This window comes from Patella vulgata, chromosome 2 (genome assembly GCF_932274485.2).
Source record: "Patella vulgata chromosome 2, xgPatVulg1.2, whole genome shotgun sequence".
NCBI classification, from domain to species: Eukaryota; Metazoa; Mollusca; class Gastropoda; family Patellidae; genus Patella; species Patella vulgata.
In genome coordinates, this window is record NC_065880.2 from 68,147,961 (window position 1) to 68,174,231 (window position 26,271).

The window sequence follows — 26,271 nt, forward strand, 5'->3', positions numbered from 1 at the left end:
GTTTCTCTGAATTTTCAAGCATAGTTCTCCCCTGTGATAACATTTATTAAGTATCAGTCGCAAAAAAAGTTCTAGGAATAATATCAATTTCTATCCACCATTTTGATAGCTTATTTCTGCCCTTGATCAATGAAACAAAAACAATATGTTTCACCATGCAGTGTACTTTGATAAATGAAAACCACAGCAGTATGTACATGTACTAGGTTACTCTTACGTTGGAGAGAGGGTACTATGTTAGTCGCAAGTTAACTCGTGTAGCAACGACTGAGAGTTCCACAACATCTGGCTGTTGCTTGTTTACTTCACAATTCCCGAACTTATAGCTATGCTATCTACAGACACGCGAGCAGTAGCGTCCAGAGGTTGTGACATCGCGACCTCCATGGGAACCTTGACATTGAATGAACCATGAACTTTGCAACTCAACTATCACAGGTAGACATTTTAGCTGCCGACGACAATAGATGACCACATTTCAATGTGGGATGACCACATTTCAATGTGGGCGTATAAAAAAGAACAAAGTCAACCTTTGGAATTTTATTTTATTTGATATTCCAAATATTTAGGCAGCAGCTTCTTTGGCCAATCTGTCTTTCTTAAGTGGACCCTGTGGAAATAAAAAGGAAATGTGACAATACAGTATATTATGTTTTCAGATAACATTTCAATTATTTAACTTCCAAGAAAATGTTAGTTGGAATACTGAGGTTTCTGCTCAAAATTGAATCAGACCCAGGATGATTTCCACTATTTATATTCCACACATGAAATCATTAAATAAATATATTTAACAATGTACGAAGTGTGGTTCAAATTTCAATACAACAATTACACATTTATTCAAAGAAAAGTTTTTGACATCCTTTTCACCAACAACTAGGTTCAGGGTTCAAGCTATGCAGTGTGCCATGATGGAAATATGCCGAAAGTAGGGGTTTCACCCATTCTTGATCAAAATCCAATCTATAATAGTAAAATTTTGTATCAAAATGACTAGATGCTTTTTCTTGTCCCACTGACCGGAATATTCCAGGCTAGAAAACAACAAATTTTCTTGACCAACAACTGGATATTCTGCTTTGTGACCCAGCAACATACTCCACAGACTCAAACAAATTCAGACAAGGTTAAATTAAAATATACATTACCATAAAAGCTTTCTTTTCTTCGTGAGTTTGGAAGCGACCATGTCCAAGTTTACTAGTTGTATCAATCATCTTGAGAACAATCTTTTCTGTATGCTTCCTTCTGAATGCTGTTAATAAGGACTGAAATGGGGGAAAAAATATTTTGTTCCAGCAAATGTTGATTTTATTTCAGTTTCTTGAGTCAACTGGCGTGGTTTCGAATCCCGGTTGTACGTGACAAGGAGTAGGGTCGCCTGTCCAACCTCATGGGTTTTCTCCGGGTACTCCAGTTTCCTCCCACTGCTAAAGACCCCTACGCGCAAGCGAATTATTGAAATAAAATTAACCCATGTTAGTACCGAAATGACCTAGTTTGTGTTGAGTGGACGTTAAACCCAATTTCTCTTAATTTCAGTTTCAATTTTTTATTTATTTGACAAGTTGAAAGTCCCGAAATGACCTAGTTTGTGTTGAGTGGACGTTAAACCCAATTTCTCTTAATTTCAGTTTCAATTTTTTTATTTTTTTTTTATTTGACAAGTTGAAAGGCTCATATAATCATTTGATACAATGCAGATTCCAGAGTGATATAATTGATGAAACTTACTTTTCGTAGGGTAATAACTCTTTTTCTAGTACCAACAACAGCTCCTTTAATCATAAGGAAATCATTGTTGACTTCACCATAATGATGGAATCCTCCCATTGGTGTAATGGCCTTGACAACTGGATCAAATTCAGTTGAAGCATTATTCTTGACAACTTTTCCATCTTTAGTATGAATACCCTGGCCAATACGATAAATTTTCTTGTTCAACTCTGTACGATGATGATAACCTTTTTGACCAGCTCTTGCAACTGTAAACTGTACTCTACTAGGATGCCAAGCACCAATACATGCAACTTTACGTAAACCCTTGTGAGTTTTACGAGGCAGTTTCTTTGTGTGCCATCTGGCAGTAACACCTGAAAAATGTCAAATTTCAAAATGCAGTTGCCATTTATAGCTGTATAGCACATATTATACAAGGCCATCTAGGTTACGGCGTCTTTCACAGATCTTCCAAGTACCATAGAGGGGATAGGAAAATTCTTATGCAGGAGGGGGTTAATTTTGACAAAGGATTGCATGGCTAATATCACATTTCAAGAATTCACTGTACCAACAATTTCAAATTATAGCCTCAAGATTTTTCAGGTTTGTATACTGGACAACATGGTCTATAGTTAGGGTGGCCCACCATAAATAAATATCTCGATAATTACGCCACAATATTTATATATATATATGCCAAGCCTCAAATCAGTTTCACACAATTATAGTCACTAAATAAACGATCATGTTGTACTTAATAAGTTATGACCATTAATCATCTATAAATAATAGACTGAAAACTGGTTCCAAGTGTCGTCCAAACATCCAGACACTTTTGAGTAAAAGATAGGTTACGTGCCCTTGTTTTGAAATTAGTCTCGCTTAACCAGTCTATCGACCATTCTACGTCTGATTGACAGGTTGGGATAATCAAGACTACTTTACGAAACATAACAGAAAGCTAGAACAAGAAATTGAATTTAGAAATAAGCACTTTAGCTAGCTCAACAATTGTTTTAAGAAGCTTGTAAAAGTAAAATGAAACTACGGCTAGTATCATGTTCCTGTCTAAACCGAGTGATTCAGAGATATTATTTGTACTAAACCAAAAGATGCCGCTCTTAACGGTGCAGTTAATGATAAAGCGATTTAAAAAATAAAACGAACGTAATTTCTAAATCTGCTGTAATAACCAAGAAGCTTAATTTTACCGCTATTCAAAATCGTCAACAATAAATTTTTTACGGCTGTAATAGTTGATAGATTTGTAGAGAATTGCATGTGCACGCTTCAGTGGTAGTCTCGAACTATCAGTGGTGGACTGTATTTCTGTAGAGTGCATGGGTCACCCTACTATAGTACACTTTCTGATTCAGCCAGAATTCTTCAATAGAGTTGCATCCCTTTAACCCATGATCTAATCTAATTTTTTGTATACATATAGCAAGTTTTCTTCCAATTTAATTACATACCCTTGAAACCCTTTCCTTTAGTTACACCAATAATATCAAGAACTTCATCTTGTTCAAATACTTGGTTAACAGGCACTGGTTTCTCCATTTGTTGTTTAGCCCAGTCTACTTTATCCGATATAGATCCACCATTCAGTTGTATTTCAACAATATGAGCCTTCTTCTGAACGTGTCTTAACATCTTTGTCTACACAAAAACATAAATCCCAAAATATTAATCACTATATAAATATGCGACGTATTTGCATTGTTTAACTGTTTGCTGGTTCAATCACAAGAAATAGAGAGAAACGAGGTTTAAAGTCCACTCGACACAAACTAGGTCATTTTGGGACTAACATATGGTTTAATTTTATTTCAATAATTCGCTTGCGTGTAGGGTTCTTTAGCAGTGGGAGGAAACCAGAGGACCCCGAGGTTGGACAAGTGACCCTACTCCCCGTCTCATACAACCGGGGAATCGAAACCACACCAGTTGACTCAATGACAGACTATAGTACAGCACGCACGTGCTAACCATTCAGCCATCCAACCCCCCTCACAAGAAATAACAGAATATGCAATACTAACCTGGGTGTGAGCAATAACACGGATTACTTTGCAGTATTTCTTCATCTTATTGAAGTCGCTTTCAATCAGTTTCTTTCCAGCTTCATCTTGCCATTTCTTGGCATTCTTGGTGAAGGCCTTCTTCTTAGATCTTGACCTTGAGGAATAAAAGTAGCCACCTCATCATGTTATATACATGAGCGGAGATGAATGCTACACATCTTACAAAACCTGGCTCATCAGAATAACCGAGCGGAGCCAAATTTTATAAACTACTGTATTGGCTGTAAAACAGACTTACAATTAGGCATAGGTTATCTAGATAATGTTTTTAAAAACAATCAACTTCTGTTATTAAGTGAACTCTAGTTTAATCTAAATTCCTTTATGGCATCAAAATGCAAATACTATGAAATTAAAAGTGATGAGCTCAAATTACGCCAGGCTGGTTTAATGTTACCCCATTCATAAAAAAAACAAAAAAAAACTCACCAATTTTTGTAAAATCGTCTTTTACATTCTTCACTTAAATGTTCTGCCCATAAAGTTTTGAATGTTTTAAGACCTTCTGGCGTTTCTATGTATCCTGTGACCCCAACAACCATCATTGGTGGGGTTTCAATAATTGACACGCCTTCTACGACTTCTTTCTTGTTCAATTCTGAAAAAAAAATTAAGGTAGAATTTTCATAGAGATCTTGCAAACTTTCGCAGTTTTTTGGGTTTTAACTTTTATCAGTCTTTTCCATTTAATAATCTTTTTCTTGGGTAGATCTCTACGTTCATATAATATATTGGTATTCTTACTAGATCCGGGTCTGTCCACATCTCTCACAATATGGGTCATTCCTGCTTTGTAGCCAATAAATGCAGTCATATGAACTGGCTTCTTGGGATCATCTTTAGGAAAAGCATGGATTCGGCCACGATGTCTTCTGCTTCTCTTTTTCGGCAAAAAACCTTTCGACCCATGACGTGGGGCTGAAAATTTACGATGAGACTGAAAACACAAAAAGTCCATTATAAGTTAACCACATGGTCATAGGTCCCAGTCAAGATATTTTTCCATTGCATTATAATTATAACTGAAGGCACCACTTTCATCAGCAAATTGGTATTACCATTTACTTAACCAATGAAAATGCTACCCCCTAACCAGGCATCAGAAATTCCTGACTAATGTGGATACATGACTTGAAATGGCACATGCTCAATACGAGGGTCCACTGACCACTCCCGAGGAGGCACCTGTAGACTAATCGCAACGCAAGAAAGTTAACCGGGATCAGTTTAAAGTATTGCCATCATTAAAATAGAACTGGAAAAGGGTAGAGAGTTTACACGATCGCATAGATCTTTGCATATTCATGGTCCTAAACAATTAGTAATGACGTGAAAGATGGAGAAATGTACCGTGAAATAATTTTCGGGTAATACTGGGTGTCATGGGGTAAAACTAATAAAAATAATAGCTCTAGTAATTCATACAATACTTTATTGTTCAATAAACAACAATAATTTGATTGGTTGTGTCTTGTCGGAGGGTGATCGTCTAGATTTAATCGAGACAATTTTTTACCACATGCTTACCATGTTGGCCGTCACGTATAAAAGGGCGATATCAAAGCGAGGCGGTGTTAAATACGATTTGTGTCTCGATCAACTAGACTGTCAAGATCGGCATTATATCTAGTAGTAGTAGCCTAGGCTACTCTAAAGTAACTACATAAGTACATTATATCGACCTACACGTGAAATGAAATTAGGCTTAATACTAGACCAATTAGCAATTAGAATAGTTAATTAAAGCTGCTCTTTGGTAATATATAATTGAAATTAAAGATGGCAAAATAAAACTACCGGCATTTATTGAACATTATTTATTAATAAATGCCTGATGTATAGATATTAGATGTATAGATGAGTAATATTCCCTAACTTTTTTTGTTTTTATACGCCCACATTTTCATGTGGACGTATATTGTCGTCGCCCCAGTCCGTCCGTCCACAATTTGTTTGTTGACACTCTATACAGGCCATAATTTTTATCCGATTTTGACGAAACTTGAAATATATAGGCCTATCTCCCAAAGATCTCGGTTCCTTTCGATATTGGCATGATTGTATTGGACCATAACTTCATGGATTATGGCCCCTGATTGTACCAAAAAATCACGTTTTTAGCTTGTGGACACTCTAGAGGCCACAATTTTGATCCGATTTTGATGAAACTTGAAATGCATGTTTATAACCCAAAGATATTGGTTCCTTTCGATATTCCTAACTTCCTGAATTATGACCCCTGATTGTACGAAAAATTGTGATTTTAGCTTGTGGTCCCTCTACTAGTGGTCACAATTTTTATCGGATTTAAAAAATCGTTTTAGTTTATCGCCCTTATAATGATGGTTGAGTTCGAATTTCGTGAAAATCGGACCAAAACTGCCGGACAAAATGGCCGCCCCTTGACACAAATAGTTTTAAAATATGGTATATGAAGGTTGTGGAGTGTGGACCCTCTAGATGCCACCGTTTTTATCCGATTCGGATGATACATTAAATATATGTTTTTATCATAAAGATATTGGTTCTTTTTGATAATCACACATATCAGAACTTAACTTCCTGGATGATGGCGCCTGCTTGTGGATTCTCTAGAGGTCACAATTTTGTTTCCGATTTTAAAAACCATTTAGATATATCACCATTTCACCATAATGAAGATTGAATTCGAATTTCGGGAAAATCGAAATGAAACTGCCCGACAAAATCGCCGCTCTTTGTACGCAAATTGTGTATAAGTATGTAATACAAAGGTTATGGACCCTCTAGCTGTCACAATTTTTATCCGATTTTGATGAAACTTAATTTAACTTAAATATCATAATATATCTTTATATTCCAAAAATCTCAGTCCCTTTTGATATTTGCGCATTTAAGACTATATAACTTTCTGGATTATGGCCCCTGGTTGTACAAAAATTCGTTTTTGTTTTTAGCTTGTTCTCTATCCATCTCTTGCAAAATGTGGCCATACCCTGCCTAGCAGCCCCTGGTTAATATTTCTGAGTTAAAAAAAACCCATCTGTCTGTGCAAATAAAGCAAGAAAGACAACTCTTATGGCCATCATAGCGATATGGAGTCAGGCTAGTAATTATCTGCTTATTGACTTCAATGCTAAATACATGACATTTCTTTTCCTATAACATATTTTGGAACATTCTGATAATCTTATTCTTTACAACCACAACCACAATGTACGATGAGGTGCAGTCTTAAGCAAAATACAGGTTGTTTTGGGTGAATCTATGGACCCGACAACAATTCCTCACGTTAATAGAGAGAAATGGGGTTTAACATCCAGTCTACACCAAATATTGTTGGGTGGCAGAATGGTTTAATGCATGCACTTTAGATCCAAAGGTCAGTCTGTCAATTCCCTGCTTGTATGTGACTCACCTATCCAACCCCATGGGTTTTCTCCGAATCCTCTGGTTGTTTCCCATTGTTAAAGACCTGTCTGTGCACAAGAATTAGTAGAAAAAAAAATGAACCATCTGTTAGTCCCGAAATGAGCTAATATGTATCTTGTGGATGTTAAACCACATTTCTTTCTTTAAAACTTCTGTCTGTATGAATGCAGTGACCTAGAAACTTCAAAGGCTGATGAAAAGTTCATGCATTTGTTTAGTAGTGTCACCACCAACTAGGTCAAATGCCTTGTACTTGTTGTGGATGTTAAACCACATTTCTTTCTTTAAAACTTCTGTCTGTATGAATGCAGTGACCTAGAAACTTCAAAGGCTGATGAAAAGTTCATGCATTTGTTTAGTAGTGTCACCACCAACTAGGTCAAATGCCTTGTACTTTTAAATCGTCTAGCATGATGAGAACCCTTTTATTGTGCGGTTGTTGCCAACTAGTTGGCTCAGTACAGTGTTTCCCAACCTTTTTCACTCGCCCACCCCCTTTTCGAGACCCCTACTTCTCACTCACCCTCATTCGAGGTCAAAACCATCATTAGCAGCAATCCAGATTGGATCACATGATCTGACCGATGTCAGATAATCAGTGCTAGTACTATTGTGTGTGGCAGAATGTACCCTCAAATCACACCTGGATCGCCGCGGACCCTTTTACACCACTGAAAAAGCAAAATCACCCCCAGAAAACTCCATTTGCCCCTCAAAAATACAAATAACCCCCAGTCTGCCACGGACACTCTCCATTCACCCCTGGGGGTTCACTTGGATCTTGGTTGCGAATAACTGGTTTAGTAAGTCACCAACATGAAAGACTAGCCCGATTTTAGCAAAAGAAATCAATAGATTAACATGATATTTTGATTATTTCATTTACTGTCAGCTTACTAATTACTTTCAGTTACTAATTTTATTTTTCTGAGCCATAAGAAATGTCCGATTCTCAACTACAAATCTTTCTTATGCTAAAATAAAGAGATGACCCAATTATCCAGTAAGGTAGCTCATAACCAACATGATAAACTCTTTTATTCTAAATCCATATATTAAGCACATAAGATCTTGTTTGTTTATTACACTCAAGGTACAGCAACTCATTGATCAAAGTTTGTATTTTACTAGCTAGAGTACTATTTACACTTGACCCAATTTAATCTCTTTAATCATTGGGCAGATATTTTCTCTTTCTGTCTTCTTTCCCAAATCAATCTGTGCTTCTGTTTCATATAATTATCTATGACTGTTGATTGCATACCTAGATCACCATCTGTAAAATATAATTCATAAATAATATAAGGATTATACTACATAAAAGTAAGGTTTCCATACTGATTACCACAAAACCAGCCTGTACCTCTACTAATTCCAAGCTAATTCAATTTTTAGTTCTTAGTTCTTCATGATAGATAGCCCAAATATGCGCCATGTTAAAAAATTTGAAGCCAAGAGCTACTGAGAAGAACAATACCTAATTGATGTCGACAAATAATTATTGATTTAGGAAGCTCACAGAACTAAAACCTCCTGTTATCTTTGTAAGATACTGAGTTTTTATTAATTATAATATCTATGAAGTTGGCTCAGGCACTGATTTAAGATGAAACTTACGATACATAAATAAACTTTTCATTTATACTTACATTTAATAAACCAATTAGCTGCTGCATCTTCATAGTCCTCAGATATTTTTCTACATTTGTATTTAGCATCAGGACCTTCCCATACATAACATTCAACTTTTCTTTGTCTTAAAATTTTCACAATCTGATTATCAACCATTCTGTCAAAATAAAAATCATATATAAAGATAATAATTCAGGCTATTGGAATCTCTGATATATGATATATTGCCAGCCTTACAATGGACAATAATCATGACAGTAAACTATAACACATACTTATGGATGAACAATTACCAATTACTAATTACTAATTTATTTTGGTGATGTAATTGTTCTTCCATAAGTATGTGTACTTATAGTTCATTGCTTTATTCAGTTACTTAATGGCTCTAAAAGGATTATAAACTTAAAATCTTTAAATATTAAACAACAAAATCGATTAGGAAATGGAATTTATACAATATGTGATCATCTCCTCAATTTGAAACAAAGTTATTTTACATTAATGACTGGAATAAAAATAAAATACTTGTCTCTTCTTAGCTGTTCTGATGCTTCAAAAATACAAACAGCATCATCAGTATAACATTCATCTATAGTTGGAACTCGTCTGAACCTACGGTGATAATAAACTGGCCTGTTTTGGTTTCGGTAGGGTTCAACAAATTTTTCTGTAAAAGTAGAAATTTCAAATAACTGTTGAGCACTGTGTTACAGTCAGTGATATTGCAGTGGTGATATGAAATTAGAAGCTATAAAAGCCCATAGGCCTATTCCCATCTTTAAAACACTGAAGTATCTAAACAGTGTTTACATGCTGCAACAATTATTTAGTGGATAAACAATGAAAATATCAAATGTTTTATGGCACAATGCGAATGCAACAACACCAAGTTTCAGAGAATTAATTACTCTTATATCGAAATATTCAAAGATTATTAAAATAATATACCGTACTGACTGTTAACTCATAACTGTATAGCCTAAATAAAAGGCCTAATTACCTCGAAATTTTGTAACAGGTCCATCTAATAGATTAAAAACAGAATAACAAAACTGTTCATAGTATGGTAATTTTGGCTTGTCAACATCTCCGCCGTTCTCTTCAGCTGATGGCATTTTGGTTTCAGTCGTTTACCAATGCTGTGGAGTGGAGGTCAGAGAGAACGGAAGTTTAGTGTTTAGTGTTTAAGCGGCCTGTTTGTACATAAGCGACCACTTGGATTCAAGATGGCAGTAGACATAAACAGTGGTAAATAAATACTGCTTCACCCGAAAATAACAGTGTTGGCCCAGCACTAGGTCTTATCACAGCATTAATTGTAACGGTATATAATATTACCCTGCAGTAGACTAAAGTAATCAAATACAAAGTGGATAAAAAATGTTATAAGCCTAATTAAGGCCTCACGAGTTTTAAATCAGGACTCCCAAACTCTCGGTCGATGTAGATCATACACTGTTACACATGTAATGTATATAATAACAGTAAATACCACCAGGTCTATTACCTGTATAAATAGACATAATATACCCGATATACGTTTATCAGTGAAATAAATATTATTCACTGCAATTATTTATAGGATTAGGCCTACATTAATATTAAAATGTGAATTATTTAAATGGCACACTGACTGACTCTACTGTGTGAACCGTGGTAAATAATAAACGGATTTCTTCGATTATGAACAAACTACTATACTTTGGTTATTATAAATTTACCTGTGTGTTTGAAATTACCTCCGGTTATATAAAATCCATTGTACAACTATATGTCCTAGCGAATAAAAAAGTTCTCTCTTGTAAAATTGAACTCCTCACAAACTTTGACACTGAGCAATAACAAAAATGGAAGCTAATTACGTCACTTATCGGGATATATCATTTCGTATAGGGGGGTCAAAGCAAGGCTTGTCTGTCGTAACGGTTGTGTATGAATAAGCTATTCCTCTCGGAACCCAGTAATTAGTTTGGGCGTTTAAAAACATAAATACGCCCGTAGTCCGGTATTTTGTTTCCCTCTTGTATTATAATTATTTGGTTAGAGAGTTTGGTGAGATTATTTCTTTTGAACTATATTTGTTTTACTGACCTTGAATAAATTTCACCCTTGAATATTTTTATACGCCCACATTTTCATGTGAACGTATTATGCCACAATTCTTATCCGATTTTGACGAAACTTGAAATATAGGTTTATCCCTAAAAGATCTCGGCTGCTTTCAATATTGGCATGTATTGGATCGAAACTTCATGGATTATGGCCCCTGATTTTACGAAAAATCACGTTTTTAGCCTGTGGACCCTATAGAGGTCACAATTTTTATCCGATTTTGTTGAAACTTGAAATGTAAGTTTATAACCCAAATATCTCGGTTCGTTTCGATATTCCCGCATATCGGACAATAACTTCCTGAATTATGGCCCCTGATTGTACGAAAAATCGCGTTTTTAGCTTGTGGACCCTATAGAGGTCATAATTTTTTTATCCGATTTAAAAAAAACGTATTATTATATCACCGTTACACCCTTAGGAAGGCTGAGTTCGAATTCCGTGAAAATCGGCCCAAAATTGACAGACAAAATGGCCGCCGTTCGTTTTCAAATAGCGTAAAAATATGGTATATATCAAGGTTGTGGACCCTATAGAGGTCACAATTTTTATCCGATTTTGATGAAACTTGAAATGTAAGTTTATAACCCAAAGATATCGGTTCCTTTCGATATTTGCGCATATCGGACCGTAACTTCTTGAATTCTTGAATTATGGCCCCTGATTGTACGAAAAATCACGTTTTTAGCTTGTGGACCCTATAGAGGTCATAATTTTTATCCGATTTAAAAAAACGTATTATTATATCACCGTTACACCCTAAGGACGGCTGAGTTCGAATTTCGTGAAAGTCGGCCCAAAACTGACGGACAAAATGGCCGCCCTTCGTTCTCAAATAGCGTAAAAATATGGTATATCAAGGCTTTGGACCCTATAGAGGTCACAATTTTAATCCGATTTTGTTGAAACTTGAAATGTAAGTTTATAACACTAAGATCTTGGTTCCTCTTGATATTTGCGCATATCGAATTGTAATTCCTTGATTGTAGGAAAAATCACTTTCTTTTTAGCTTGTTCTCTATCCATCTCTCGAAAATGTGGGCGTATCCTGATGGCAGCCGCTGGTTAATATTTCCTGATGAACGAAAGCAGTCCTGTCAATTAACCTCAGCAATCTGCTGTAGCCGAGGTAAATGCCGATGTATTTTACATTTGCCTAGACAACATTAATAGCCGAGGCCATGGAATCATTGAATAGGCCTATAACGTTATTTTTTTTTTTTATATAAATACCAAAAATTATTACCAACAATTAATCATACCGCACACCGGATTAATTATGGGCAGATAGTTCAGTTTCTTTCTATTTCGCTCTGAATATTATTTCCAGTGTGCAAAAAACTGTTTAGAAAAATTTATAATCGTACGTGATCGGTAACACAATTATTTTGTAAATTCCCGGCTCTGTTTTGAAATTCACAAGGCAATGTATCCAATATACAATTATATATACAGGGGTGAAAAACAATATTATATTTACGAGTATTCGTATATTTGGTGATATATTCATTGTGAATAAAATTTAGTAGACTGATAATCAATTGTTTCCAAATCAATGTCTTTGTCTCAGTTGCTATTGTGTTGCCCAAACTCAAAAACCCGAAACGGTCGCACGCTGTTGTGATTACAACACAGTGATTCAACCTTTTCCCCCCTTCAACATATTATGATGGTTTAGCTCATGACGTGACTTGTGTAATGTTGTGATGGACACTGTCGAAAATACAAGCAAAAACATTGACTTTTCAAGAGAGAACTTTTGTTTTGGTTTGGATATTTAATTGTGCAATGGATTTTATTCAACCGGAGATGATTTCAAACACATAGGCAAGTTTTTAATAACAATTATTTAGTAGTTTGTTCACAATCGAAGAAATCCGTTTATAATTTACCATGGTTCACACAGTAGTCCTACAGTCCTAGTCCTAGACTCTAAGAGTCTAACTCTAGGCTATTCTTTGGAACCTGCACTTACTATTATAATTATTAATAGGTGAAAATGGGTCTAAAAACACATATTTATGTAATATTATATGATTCATGAATGTAGATAAAGTGATTTGTATTTAAGTTTTAAAAAAATAAAATATTATATTGTAATTTCTAATCAATTATGTTCGGTGAAACAGTCCTAATTGAACGACAGTCATTTATGAATCAATTCTACATGCTTTTTTATTATTATTTTGTTATTATTTAATCAGTCAATACGAATTACTTCCACATTTTCTTGTAGGATATGTTTTTCTTTGTTCATTACAAATGATGCCCAAAACCATAGTATGCACAACTCATGTACCGGTAGTTGATTATAAAATGTTCATGGTGTCATTAAATATTAGGATCCCATATTTTCACAGCAAGATAACAACATCGATACCGGTATTGATTAAAGTGGACCAATGTTGAATACTAATTCATGTTTTTAATTTTGGGTATTATGGAAAATATTGAATTAGAGGTTTAGCTCCTTTAAAATTAAGCTATGATTTACTGAAATGGGTGGGAATAAGGCATACGCATTCCATCATTGAATCTCCAACATAATGTATAATTTAATGAAAGCTGGCAGCAAGGAAAAGTTAATTCTTTGAAGGATTTTCTAGTTGTTGGAAATTCCCATATCGATGGGTTCTAAATCAACCTTTTTAGGGTTGTGCAATAGCTCAGTGGTAAAGTGTAGGACCGTCAACTGCAATGCGAATCGGTGCCAACATGAGTTTGATTTCCACCCAAATTCTTAAATGTAACCCTGAAATAGCAGCCATTGTTACTGGCTATTTGTGTACAGTTTATGCAATGACATATATATAGCAAATGTTGTCACAACCGACCAGTTGACAATATAATTTGTATATTTAAAATCAAATTTTGTCCAGATAATTTTCATTGTAGTCATAACAGAGAGAGTATGAGCTGAATGATTGAGACAACCAAATTTGGCTTTGTGGCAATAAGACACAAATTACCAATTAAAAAATGCAACTGACTTTTTGAATTAAAGATCTATTGCCAGTGGCAGGATATTGAAATCTGTTTAAATGCTCATTGAAAATCACTTGTGAATGAAAAACCTTTGAGAAGATTAATGATAAAAACATGCTATGTTTCAGTATAATGTAATACATATATAGGAAACGAAAAAAGGCCTCTATAGAAGATTGATAGACACATTAAAAGGGAGCTTCAACCACTACCAGCTACTATTCTTGAATTGTTCCAATCAAATTATATGATACCGGTACTTAAAAGTCAAAAGAGTTACAAAAAGTATTGTTATTGCTATGTTTATAATGCATGAACGTTTTTTTTTTCCTCATAGTTTATGGCCTGGTGATGGTAGTCTGATATGTCCAGCAGCAAAAATGTGTTTTCAGAAAGAACTGTGAGTATTGGATCAGAAAGAGAACTGGATGACATACATCAATTACAAAACACATACACAGTACTGCCTTCTTTTAATTTTAAAAACCAACAAAAGGTAAAATCAGAAAACATGACTTCTCAGCCTAAAGAATCAGACAGAGACTATTTGTGTGATAGTCCTTCCCAGCCAGCTGAGGCAGAAGAGAGATTCAGTAAGGAAGTAAACCAATGGAATATTGATTCCCTAGGCCTAGGGGATAACATTCCTCAAAAAACTGCTGAATCTTGGGAATATGAACCTAGTCACAAATACTCTGGTGAACCATCTTATTTGAATAGCCCTTCTCGAAAAAAAAGTAAAAAGCACAGGAGAAAAATTGAAGAAGATGAGAACTATACTGCCGAAGATGAAGGAAAGAGAAAACATCGAAAAAAGAAAAAAAGTAAACAGAATGAGGAATCTTTAGACAGTAATGGCACATACACAGTAGAGGCCTTTGAAAACCAAGGATTTCATAGTTCAAGTGATAAACTGCCTCCGAAACCCCCTAAAAGAGAAGTTGATGCCTTATCCATTGAAAGCAATGGAACCTACACTCTTAAACAGGAAGAATCAGGTGATGAAACAGGCAATATCTTAAAGGACAGCATTAGATCTATGTTTAAACGTATGAAATCTACTGTTAAGATAACAGATTTACCCAGCAGACAGAAAATTTCATCTAAAACATTGACAAATCAGGTAAGTGAAAAGGGCATTTTATTTGAAATCTCAATAGCCCCACAAGTTATAAACTCCTTGAAAACGACTAAATAATATTCAAGACATTTAAATTGAACATAAAAACGTCTGTAGTTAGCAGTTATAGTTATACCAGCTATAAATAAAGAAATGGCATACCACTAGGTTCTAATCATTTTAATCAAAAATGATTTTGTTTTATAGTAAGCCTAAATGTCTTTCTCTTCTGTAATTAATGTAGTTATTTGTAACTGTGTTTTTGTTGTTATGGACATGTTGGTTTGTAGTAGCTGATAGAAATCACAGTTGCTGTGTGCTGCAGTTAATCCAGATTTAATCTGGTCTTAACCAAGCAGATTAGATTATTATAGACTATTACATGCAATAATGGTTTTATTGGCAGAGAAAATCAAGAAATTATAAGAATGAAAGTAGTATGTTTATTGTGACTTTGTGATACGTTAATTAACTATGAACAACATAAGCATACCATAGTTTATAACATTGATAAGGTTTATTATTTACTTGATGCTTTTGTGTAGATCTACACAATTAACATTATGTCTGTACCGATCAGTAAAAGGTTCCATAGGCTTAAAGGATTTAAGCTATCATATTTATACTACACTGGAAATGGATTTTCTTCTTTTCCAATTTTACAGAAAAAGGCAGCAAATTTCATATCAAGTAAAATTAAACAAAGGGAGTGTAGCAGATTTGCACTAGATCATGAATCAGACAAGTAAGTTTTAAGTTATTATCAACTAATCAAGACATTTATTAAAATTAAAATCAGCAAACATAAAGACAAGTAATTTAGACATGTTTTTCTGATCTGCTTATTATTTAATTTTATTGTTTTACCCGGTATATGTAAATATTGACTACCCCAGAGAAAAGTGATATAGGTCTACTGCTATTTTGTCCGAGTCATGTGAATATCTCGCCATATTGTAGGATCATACTAGTTGTCAACTCTTGGCATCTACTGCAGACGATATATATAGGATATAGTCAACACAAGCATCTGCCATCTGAATTTGGCTGAAATATTTTGATGGGCCTCTTTTTAATCTGATTTAATTCTTGGTGGTAGATTGTCAAAATATTCATATGACAATTATATATGTAAATATGAGAAAAAATACAGATCAGATTCCATTAATTTTAAATGGCATCGAGTAAAAATTAGTTCATAAAAAAATGCTATATAGTGAGCACTACAAATAATGATACCAACACTTTGCAAATGTCGATGATATTTTTTCAACAATGATTTAGCTAATTGGCCAAAATTAAAACACTTCACAAAATATAAAAGTAAATGTTGATGATATTATTCTACAATGATTTAGCTAATTGGCCAAAATTAAAACACTTCACTAAATATAAAAGTAAGTTTGAATATCACAAAGTTTTGTTATTTTAGATTTTTATGAAGAAGGCTTATGAGAGCATAATGAAACATGATGGTTTTGACTAACTAACCAGATTAATTTTCAGTATACAGTGTACTGGGTAATCTTTTCACTGGTAGACCGGGATTGCATCAAAAAATAAAAATAACTTGTGAAAAACAGTACTTCTAGATGTCATTTAACACATTTCTGTTCAAATTATTAGTGTATATTAGTTCAATGACAGAATTCAGGGTGATTTACTAGTAAAAGTGCTTTAGAAATTGGTGTACGAATACACTTTTCATTTAGTTGTTCATTCTCAATTTGTTGTAATAAAAAATGTCTTTATATCCAATTTTTAGATATCATTGTCAGTGTGGCCGGAATAGAGAATGGCATCAGAATAGAAATATTCCAGTGGAAATAAAAAGGGGAAAAGAAATTTGGGATTCTAAAACCCATACTCATGAACAGCAATGTGATTCATTTGGTGAAATATCATTTCGAGGATTTGGTCATGACACAACTAATTCTCCGGTAAGTTAAATCAACAACCTGATCAGATTTTAGGTATCTGTACTGTATTATTGAAAGCAATATTGTTAAGTAGACAGTCCACCATGAAGGTTTTTTTAATACTTGAATTTAAAATCTTTATATTAAAATAGTATGAGATTTGTGATATATCAGACTTGTGTCTTTAATTTTGGAATGCTGATCAGTCTCAAATTTTTTAAAGATACTTTTGCAGAAAAGTATTTATCGAGTGGTTATATCCAATAAAAGTATGTCAAATTTGGTATGGACACCCAATCTTGCTAGAAAAATACTGGATAACTCGAAAAATGTCCATGGGGCAAGCACTGGGCAAACTTGTCAGGGTATCACTAACTGGCAACCCGACTGTTAGTTGCCAGCTTATTGTGTGCCAGCTTAAGTGAGGGAGTGGTTGTTATTTCTTGATCAAATGGTTAGGCGGTTTTGGGAACGTTGAGGGGCGTCAACGTACAAAAGACTCTGCAAATAAACGTCGGAAAAAGAAGTTGACAGAAATAATTAAGAATTTATTTAGGCCTCAATATGTATGGTAAATGTACAGTAAGTAATGATGAATACATTCTGAAAAATGGACCCTCCCACAATGAAGCTAAATTGACAGACATTGCGTCTAACAACAGCTTACTTATAGCTATAGGTATCCCCGGCGAATACAAAGTTTTGAGAGGGAATTGAAGCAAATTTTTGATAGATGGTTACTTTGAATATGTTTTTAGTCCAAATATATCATCAAATCACAAAGTTTGTATGCGGGGAAAGTATCTTTAAATATTTTTTAAAGATCTTATATATCCACCACTGTTGAATTGATTGGTTATTTCTGACAACAATGTATAATAATTGTTTTCCAGTATGTCAGATTAGTCCCAAACACAGACCTTATTGACGTATGGGACATTTTAATAAAACATTGGGGTCTACCTGTTCCTAAACTATTGATATCGGTTACTGGTGGAGCTAAGCAATTTGAAATGAAAACCAGATTAAAGTCCATTTTAAAACAAGGTTTAATACATGCAGCTACAAGCACAGGTAAATTATATGAAAATCAGCCTATCTTGAAGAATGAATGAAATTTTTTTGAAAAATTGCACCCTGAATTTGATCATTGTAAATATATACCCGTAGTACAATTCAGTAATAGTACCAATACAATCTGTTGAGACTTTTTATATCCATTTCATCCATATATGAGTACTCTTCAAATAGTAAGTGCAGGGGGCTGCACCACACATGATTATACAAAACAAATCTACGGACAAGACACAATATGCAGAAATCACGCAGGTCCTGTATAATTAATAGGACATTAGGTTCGACTACATGGCTTTGTGTTTAGTATGTGTTCTATTATTCATGATACTCAAGAAACATTGTCGCTCATCTTGGAAGACCTTATTATTAAGTATTACACTTATCTTAATCAGTACAGTTGTAGTTTGTGTCTTATTTATTCCGTTACTAGTATATATGTTAAATTGTCTCAAATTTGTTTTACTATAATTATTATAATATGGGTTGTTACATGCTAACTGTTTTAATCCTCATATAGGAGCTGTAGATTAATGAGATTAATGATATATCAACATTACGATTTCTTATTTAGAGTTCATATTTATCTTTTATATTTTTTTGTTCTTACTCCGTATTTGTAATGAAGATTAAGGGTTTATCAGTATCAACAGTTGTTTTAGTTTAATTGTATATTTCCCTCCCTTTAAGGGTTTCTTATAGATTAATATTAATAATAGTTCATAGGTATTAGGTTGAACTTTGAATGGCTTCTGATTTAACTCTTAATTAGTTTATTGTTATCCACTTGTATATAACCTTCTGTAACATGTTTGATTGTATCATTGCTTGATAACAGTGGGAGAATTCTTATTGAAACGTTAATAAACCTAGTGAATGTTATCCATAAAGTTGTCATTTTATTATATATCCCGTTCACTAAATGCCCTTCAAAGATAGGTCCTGTATAACTGTTAAATTAACCATGGCTTTTATGTTGCCACACTTAGGTTGCATTAATTGCATGACGCATAAATTTCTAGAAAGGAATTTGGTGTCCTGTTAATCTTCTGGATATCTGATTCTAACTTTAACATGTTACAGTATATACAAATGGTTCTTCTATAACATGTTTGATTGTATCATTGCTTGATAACTGTTAATGCCCTCATTGAAATGTTGCAGTTAATAAACCTTATGAATGTTATTCATAAAACTGTCTGTTATTACTGATATTTGTTGTGGTTTTTATTCTATTATGTCAATAGACATCTGCCTAACTTGTGTGTTTCTGTGGGTTCCACCCCTTCCTAGAGCCCCCTATAATACATGCAAAATAAAGAAAAAACAATGTCCACCAGTAGAATATTTCAGCACACACAAAGTTAAAATACTGTGATCTTGTTGAATTTTTTAGCCTCAAATTTATAATTTCCTATTTTGTTGCTATATTTTGATTGTAAATACTTTAGGTGCTTGGATAGTAACAGGTGGTACAGCTGCCGGTGTGATGGAGTTTGTGGGAGAAGCTGTAAGAGATCATATATTCTCTACTGGTAATCCAGAACAAAATCGGGTTGTAGCTTTAGGTATAGCATCTTGGGGTGTTATCAGCAATAATTTTGCTCTGGATGGTGAAGGGGTAAAAACATTTTTTTGTTCACGTTTCTATGAGATTCTAAATAGCTTTGTCAATCTTTCCACTAAGATCTGTCTATGCATTTCTTTGCTTCAATATGTTGAAACACAGACTTAAACTATTGTAATATTACAATTTAACGTTGTCTAAGTGTTGAATAAATTTCTAATTCTATTTCCATTTAGAGTGCCTCTCATACTAAAATCAACAACATATTGTTTTCATAATTATGAATCTATTACACATTCCCAAGTTGCAACACAAATTGTGTAAAGTAAAACTTAATGCCTAATGGCAACTGAAACCCACGAATGCTTTGTGTTTAATATCAACATATTGGAACCATGAAACATGAATATTGTAAATCTAATATCAACATATTAGAATTGAGAACCATGAATGTTGTTTAAAATGGAGACTGGGAATCACAAATGTTATATGAATAACAATATTATCATATGTGAATAGGCAATTATAAATGTTTTATGTATAATATCTGTATGTGAACTTATCAATTATAATTTTGTTGATCAGAGTAATTTATGATAGATATTATCTATTATTATAGGATAAAGGTATATTTCCTGCTGTTTATTCAGTACAAGATGTAGATGATTATGATAAGAGAATACCCCTAGATCATAATCACACACATTTCCTCCTAGTTGATAATGGTACTGAAGGAAAATATGGAGGAGAAATCAAATTTCGTACCAGGCTTGAAAGTTTTATATCACAAAAAGTAGAAACAGGAGTAGCTACTACACAAAGTAATCTTATTTGTTGTATTAATGTAAAGTTTAAAATTTAGTAAAACTATGTTATGTGTGAATGTATATTAATGTTAGGAAGTGGTATAAAATCTATTATGTGTGAATGTATATTAATATTAGAAACTGTTATTTGTGAATGTATATTAATGTTAGAAAGTGGTATAAAAACTATTATGTGTGTGAATATATATTAATATTAGAAACTGTTATGTGTGAATGTATATTAATATTAGAAAGTGGTATAAAAACTATTATGTGTGAATGTATATTAATGTTAGAAAGTGGTATAACAACCATAGGCGTGCGGCCGCCCCCCCCCCCCCATTTTGGGCACCAAATGCTGGGAAAATTTGGGCACACAATTGTACCTTGTAAAAGTTGTATAAAAAAAATATTGTGTTCTTGAATGGGTCCAATTTAACAGCGAATTTATTATTTTATACTAAGAACCTAACTACATTTTTTGGACACCAACCACCACCGCCCCCCCAGTCAAAAATTGCCCCGTACGCCTTATTAACAACTATGTGTTATTTGTGTTGATATATGCTTGCTAACAACTTGTGAAATCTTGTCAAAATGTCGCAGTGAAATACTTTATACTAATACTTTATTAGAATAGTTATGAAATAAATATTTGAAAGCATTGGATTTTTAAATACAAAATAAGTTTGATTATTCAACATCAGCGAATTGCAAAGAATTTACTAGACGTGTTTCTATCACAAGCTATACTGTTTTATATGGTACCAGTGACCCGTATGTCGTCAACTTTGACCTGATCGGCACAGCATCTCGTGCTCGAGTGATAATATTAACAATTGTACTTTTGAGACCTTGTTCATAGAGTAATGAGGTTAATATATACTGTAAAACAATTAATTTGTCAATCAGTTAAGGCTATTTAATGCTGGGCGGCGAGTGGAGTGCTAATACTAATAACATATACAAAACTTCGAGCAGGAATTTAAAGACGTTAACCTCCCGAGACTTTCAAGTGCTATTTGAAATATTTATGTGGTCTTAGTGAAAGAAAACAATGTTGTGGATACCATTCCTGGGTTTGAAGGTCAGGTATCATATGAAAAGGAAAACGGATTAGTAATTTTTTGAATCGATTAACTGAGTGACCGTTTACATCCTTAACCATGTGTATTAATATTATTATATTGATAAGAGAGATTTATATACATATTGTGTTATGTTTTATATTGAAGGTGTTCATGTACCATGTGTATTAATAGTAGTTGAGGGAGGTATAAATACTATGAAGACAGTTCTAGAATCTTTACGTAATAATACACCTGTAGTAGCTATAGAAGGTACGGGTAGATGTGCAGATCTAATAGCATATGGTTTTAAATTGACAAAAAACAAAAATGAGTAAGTGTGTAAATGATTATTTTCATGTTTTATTAAAAAAAAAAATTACGAAAATATTAAGTCATTGACAATATTATTGACAGTATTTATCCATTAGAAAAGTGAAAATAGATTTATCAACCAATAACATATTCGCTTGTGTGATAAATTTCATAATCTACTGGCTTAAATGAGGGGAACAATCTGTCTGGCTCTTTTATTACCACCAGGCCAATAATTATTGAAATTCTTGGTGTAGGCAGAGTGCAAATTAATATGAAGTTTTAAATTAAAATTTTAGATCCCTGTGCACACTAATCTGTGTTATATATTTTCATATTAAACTAAGATTCAGAGAAAATGCTGCACTTTCATAAATGGATGAATGTAAATCATGTTTGAGAGATTCACTTTAATTTTGTTACTCTGAATATAATAACATCAACAGATCACAATGATAACACTTGATCAATTCTCTCAACACAAAATGTTTACTTCAACTGATTGAGACTGTTGAAAATCAGGATTTTGTGGTGCAGACATGGGATATAAAATGTGGCTTTTAAAAAGCCAAGTTCAGTAAAACTTGTGTACCTCTGTTGAAGATACAACAGTATGCTAAGGTTGACACCTGAACACTGAAAATACGTACCAGACATGAGTACCAGAGCCACTGGAAGCAGCATTGCAGGGAGTGTGGGAAAAAATCCCACAAGCAGCTGTTCAGAGGCTTATAGCATGGCTTGTGTGGTTCCAAGGAGGGGACACACACGTTACGGACATGAATTTTAGTCGCGGTGTTGTACCTACGTCTTCATTGTATAGTAATATTAGTAAAGTTGTTATGGCTTTCATCGCAAATGTCCAGCAGAGAATCAGCTGTATTATGTCTCGCCAGTTAAATCAGTGGTGTGCTTTCATTACATCTCACTATATATTGGTATTGTTCTTGTTTTAGTGAAGATAAATGTATAAAAAATAAAAGGATTGATCAAAACTTAACCGACATGGCCAGAAGAACTTGCTTTGATAATAAAAATAATGAAAAAATAAACATGCAAATTGCTCAACTTGTAATAGAATTAAAAGAATGTTTAGAGAAAAGACGATTGGTAAGTAATGTATGCCTACTTGTTTCTATACTCACATTCAAAATGAAAAACTGTGTAACCATTTTAAAAATATAAAGTAGATTTCGTTTTTTTCTTTAAAATTTCTTTTGTATACCTTGAAGCAAACAATGAACCTTTTTAACTCACTATACCCAAGTTGTGAAGGAATAAAAGCAATTGGTGAAAGTTAATGTAGAACTTTGTCTTTTTTCCCCCTGTAGTTGAATGTATTCAGCCTAGAAAGAGCTGATGTGAAGGAAATTGACCGAGCAATTCTTTATGCTTTATTAAAAGGTATTTGTTATATATCTATTAATTACCTAGAATGGTAGTTTATCTTAGTGAATATTAATTCATCTTTTACTTTGAATTCATATTCAAGTAAATTATGGTAACAGGACATGTTTGGTAAAATGTATACTTTTTTGCTGAATAGACTAATTTGGCTAATGGACTGGTATTGAAAAGAAGTATGAAGCATAGAAATAGAATGAGCATAGAAATTACTATAAACTTCAAATGGTCTAATAAGAAATAGTTGGTTTGAATTGAGTTTTGACTAGGTTTTTCTGTTATCTTTACATACCTGATATTTGATCTTTCTTCAGGCATAGATATAAAGAAAAAAGATTTTGTGTTTTTAATACAATTAAAAGAATAAATATTTGTTGCTTTCAGCCAATAAATCTGATGCCAATTCCCAGCTTGCTTTAGCTTTAGCATGGAATAGATGTGATATAGCCAAACAAGAAATATTTACTCCATTTAATCGTAAAAGATGGGAGGTAAGTTTTATTAATTTTTGTGGCTTAGTGATTAACTTCTTTGACTGGCATTTAGCAATTGACACGCATAGTAAACACAAAAACCTTGATAACGTTTAGAGAACCCTTTACGAAACGTGGCTTTGATTAAAAATAAACTAGTATTTGTGTTCCATATTAATAATATTATGTTTTTGTGTTATTGCTCAGTGAATAAGATGCTGGCTCGCTGAACCAGGAGATCTCGGCTTTGCTTCCGATGTTGACCGAGAAAGTTTCTCAGGTTCTTCTGACTCGGTTTCCACCTGTCAGTGTTGTAGGACGACGGGCTGGCAAGGACATTGTCTTGTCCTTCAGATGTGTCCAAAAGTTGAGGTGTTGTGTGCACATTGCTGTGCAAGTAAAAAAAAACAACATTACAGTTTGAATTCGATATAAGGGTAGGCCATAGCTTTGCAATCCGGGAGAAATTTCCTTCATAGCACACTGTATGGCGTCTACTCATATTCATTAACCCAGGAAAGTAGGACGTAAAACCCCATTTCATTTCATTTATTTGTGAAACACTATGATAGAGATCGTTTGAATGAAATAAAATGGATGAATAATCTTGATGTACAAATATCAAGGGAAATACTGTACTCACTTCGACAAAATATGTTATGCTTGAAGCAAAATTACAAGTTCTCACATAGAATTGTAAATTAATGTTCAACATAAAACTCTCAAATGAATAAGATGTCTCCTTTATTAAAGGGGAGCCAGGGTGGCTAAGAGAGTGGTTTCCTCTTGTCAGTGGTGCAGGACGGAGGGCTGACAAGGACAGCTGTCTAGTCGTTCGAATGATACCAAAAAACGTACACATTGGCGTGCATGTAAAAGATCCCTTGGCATTTTGAATTCGATATAAGAGTAGGCCATAGTTCTGCTGCAAGGGCAAAATTTCCCTCATAGCACACTGTATAGCATATGCCCATCTTCATTAGCCCAGTGGGAACAGAACAGTAGGATGTCAAACCCCATTTCATTTCATTTCCTTCATTAAAGAGAAAAAAAACCCCACTAGAATACATATATTTTGATTTATAATCCTTGGCGTGGCATTTAGCGATTGAGCACATTAAAAAACACAACACAATTTATATGGAAAACAATCACTGATTTATACACATATAGCATGGCGCTTTGACAAGTATTCTCTTTTTATTATCAAGTTCTATATGTAAAAAACAGTTATTGTTTTCCATATCAATTGTGCTGGGTTTTTTTTTTTAATATTTTATTTTGTTGAAACTCAGAATTTGTATAAAGATATTCAAGCTTGGCTTAAGAAATAAGTTTTCATTCATAAATACACATGATTTGCCTCATTGTTTGTACTGAAACATACCAAGTTATAGCTTTGTATGATGGAAATAGATTTTAAAGATATAAATAGATAATTTAAAAATTGATTAATTAGTGTGTGTGATAAGTGATTTTGTATTTCTTATTAGAAAGATTATGACAGAGCTTCAGATGGCTACACAGGGCCAGGATAATGGTTTCTAAGGGCCTTTTGCAAAAAAATTAATCATTTTTATTCATTGAAATATATATATATTGCCTCATGAATATGTATCATTTAGGAGTCTCCATTTATTTCAGCCACGCACCTTGTATGATGCCATGTTAACAGCTCTTGTACAAGACAGAGGAGATTTTGTTCAACTATTTCTTGATAATGGTGTTGATTTTCAGAAGTTTCTAACAAAGGCAACACTGAGGAATCTCTATTCTTTGGTTGGTATATGAAGATAATTATAACATTTGAGTCGCGTTCACACAACTTGTTGGTTAATTTCTCCCAATTATTCCTTTAGAATTTTAGTTCATTTATTCTGAAACATCCCCTCTTTAACTGTTCCACAAAAATATTGCGACAGGCTTAAAGGAGCTTAATCGCTAATATTTGGGACCTAGAAATTGACCCAAATGGGTCGCAACGCAAATAATAATGTAATCTGATTGTATATAAACTGATTTACATTCAATTGTGTCCGTTTTGACTCTAATTTCAAATCAGTTAGGTTAGGTCTCAACAGAATAGAAATTTCTAGCGTCTGGTTATTCCAATCTTATTACGCATGCTCTCCAGATAAGTTCTTTCGTCGCCGTATGACATCAGTTGTGGAATATGTCTAGCCTCGCTCTTTCTGGTCACTTGTTACAAATGACGATGAAACGCACTATGGTACATGATTCGTGTACCAATGGTAAAATGTTTATTTTGTCTTAAATATTGGATATCAGAAGCCTACCTTTTCCCGGTGTAAGATAACAACATCAATGTTGATTTGAATTGACAAATAATTCGTGTTTTCAACTGGTAAGACTTTGGATGATATTGAGTTAAAGACTTAGCTACTTTAATATATGTGACCTGTGCTGGCAAAATGAGTCAGAATGTGCAAAGTCTAATAAAAAACAAGTGAAAATATCGACTTTGATCGAAATTGAGATTTTCACAAAAATTTGGTCTGTCTATCGACCCAAAAGATTAGAATAGCAATAAACATATTAAAACACCCTTAT

General features: G+C 33.7%; 2 protein-coding genes across 3 annotated transcripts in view; one reads left to right on the forward strand and one right to left on the reverse strand.

Annotated features, from left to right (window-relative positions):
- Positions 1–528: 528 nt before the first annotated feature.
- Positions 529–5,438, reverse strand: LOC126812193 (60S ribosomal protein L3). The gene is made up of 8 exons (XM_050538440.2): positions 5,340–5,438; positions 4,557–4,749; positions 4,242–4,410; positions 3,771–3,906; positions 3,201–3,387; positions 1,741–2,099; positions 1,155–1,274; positions 529–613 (listed from the first exon to the last, which is right to left on the reverse strand). Exons 1-8 carry the CDS (start codon positions 5,340–5,342, stop codon positions 569–571), a joined length of 1,212 nt encoding a protein of 403 aa, XP_050394397.1. The 5' UTR covers positions 5,343–5,438; the 3' UTR covers positions 529–568.
- A 4,630-nt stretch (positions 5,439–10,068) lies between these two features.
- LOC126812191 (transient receptor potential cation channel subfamily M member 2) overlaps positions 10,069–26,271 on the forward strand; it is a 47,928-nt gene continuing 31,725 nt past the window's right edge. Inside the window, exons 1-12 of one of the 2 annotated variants that reach the window (XM_050538437.2) lie at positions 10,069–10,106; positions 14,293–15,078; positions 15,741–15,820; positions 16,841–17,015; positions 17,888–18,068; positions 19,520–19,689; positions 20,255–20,456; positions 21,677–21,842; positions 22,780–22,933; positions 23,155–23,227; positions 23,612–23,718; positions 25,345–25,479. In XM_050538437.2, the coding sequence (XP_050394394.2) occupies positions 14,320–15,078; positions 15,741–15,820; positions 16,841–17,015; positions 17,888–18,068; positions 19,520–19,689; positions 20,255–20,456; positions 21,677–21,842; positions 22,780–22,933; positions 23,155–23,227; positions 23,612–23,718; positions 25,345–25,479 (2,202 nt within the window). In that variant the 5' untranslated portion in view covers positions 10,069–10,106; positions 14,293–14,319. Of the gene's footprint in view, positions 10,183–14,292; positions 15,079–15,740; positions 15,821–16,840; positions 17,016–17,887; positions 18,069–19,519; positions 19,690–20,254; positions 20,457–21,676; positions 21,843–22,779; positions 22,934–23,154; positions 23,228–23,611; positions 23,719–25,344; positions 25,480–26,271 lie in introns of both variants that reach the window. The other variant, XM_050538435.2, reaches the window with a different exon arrangement.

What these genes read in the sequence shown, in the direction of transcription:
- LOC126812193 (XM_050538440.2), bottom strand. An exon ending in TGTGGACAGACCCGGATCTA is followed by an intron (nt 4,411 to 4,556) that starts GTAAGAATACCA and finishes TTTTTTTTTCAG; the next exon opens with AATTGAACAAGAAAGAAGTC. An exon ending in AGACGATTTTACAAAAATTG is followed by an intron (nt 3,907 to 4,241) that starts GTGAGTTTTTTT and finishes TTATTCCTCAAG; the next exon opens with GTCAAGATCTAAGAAGAAGG.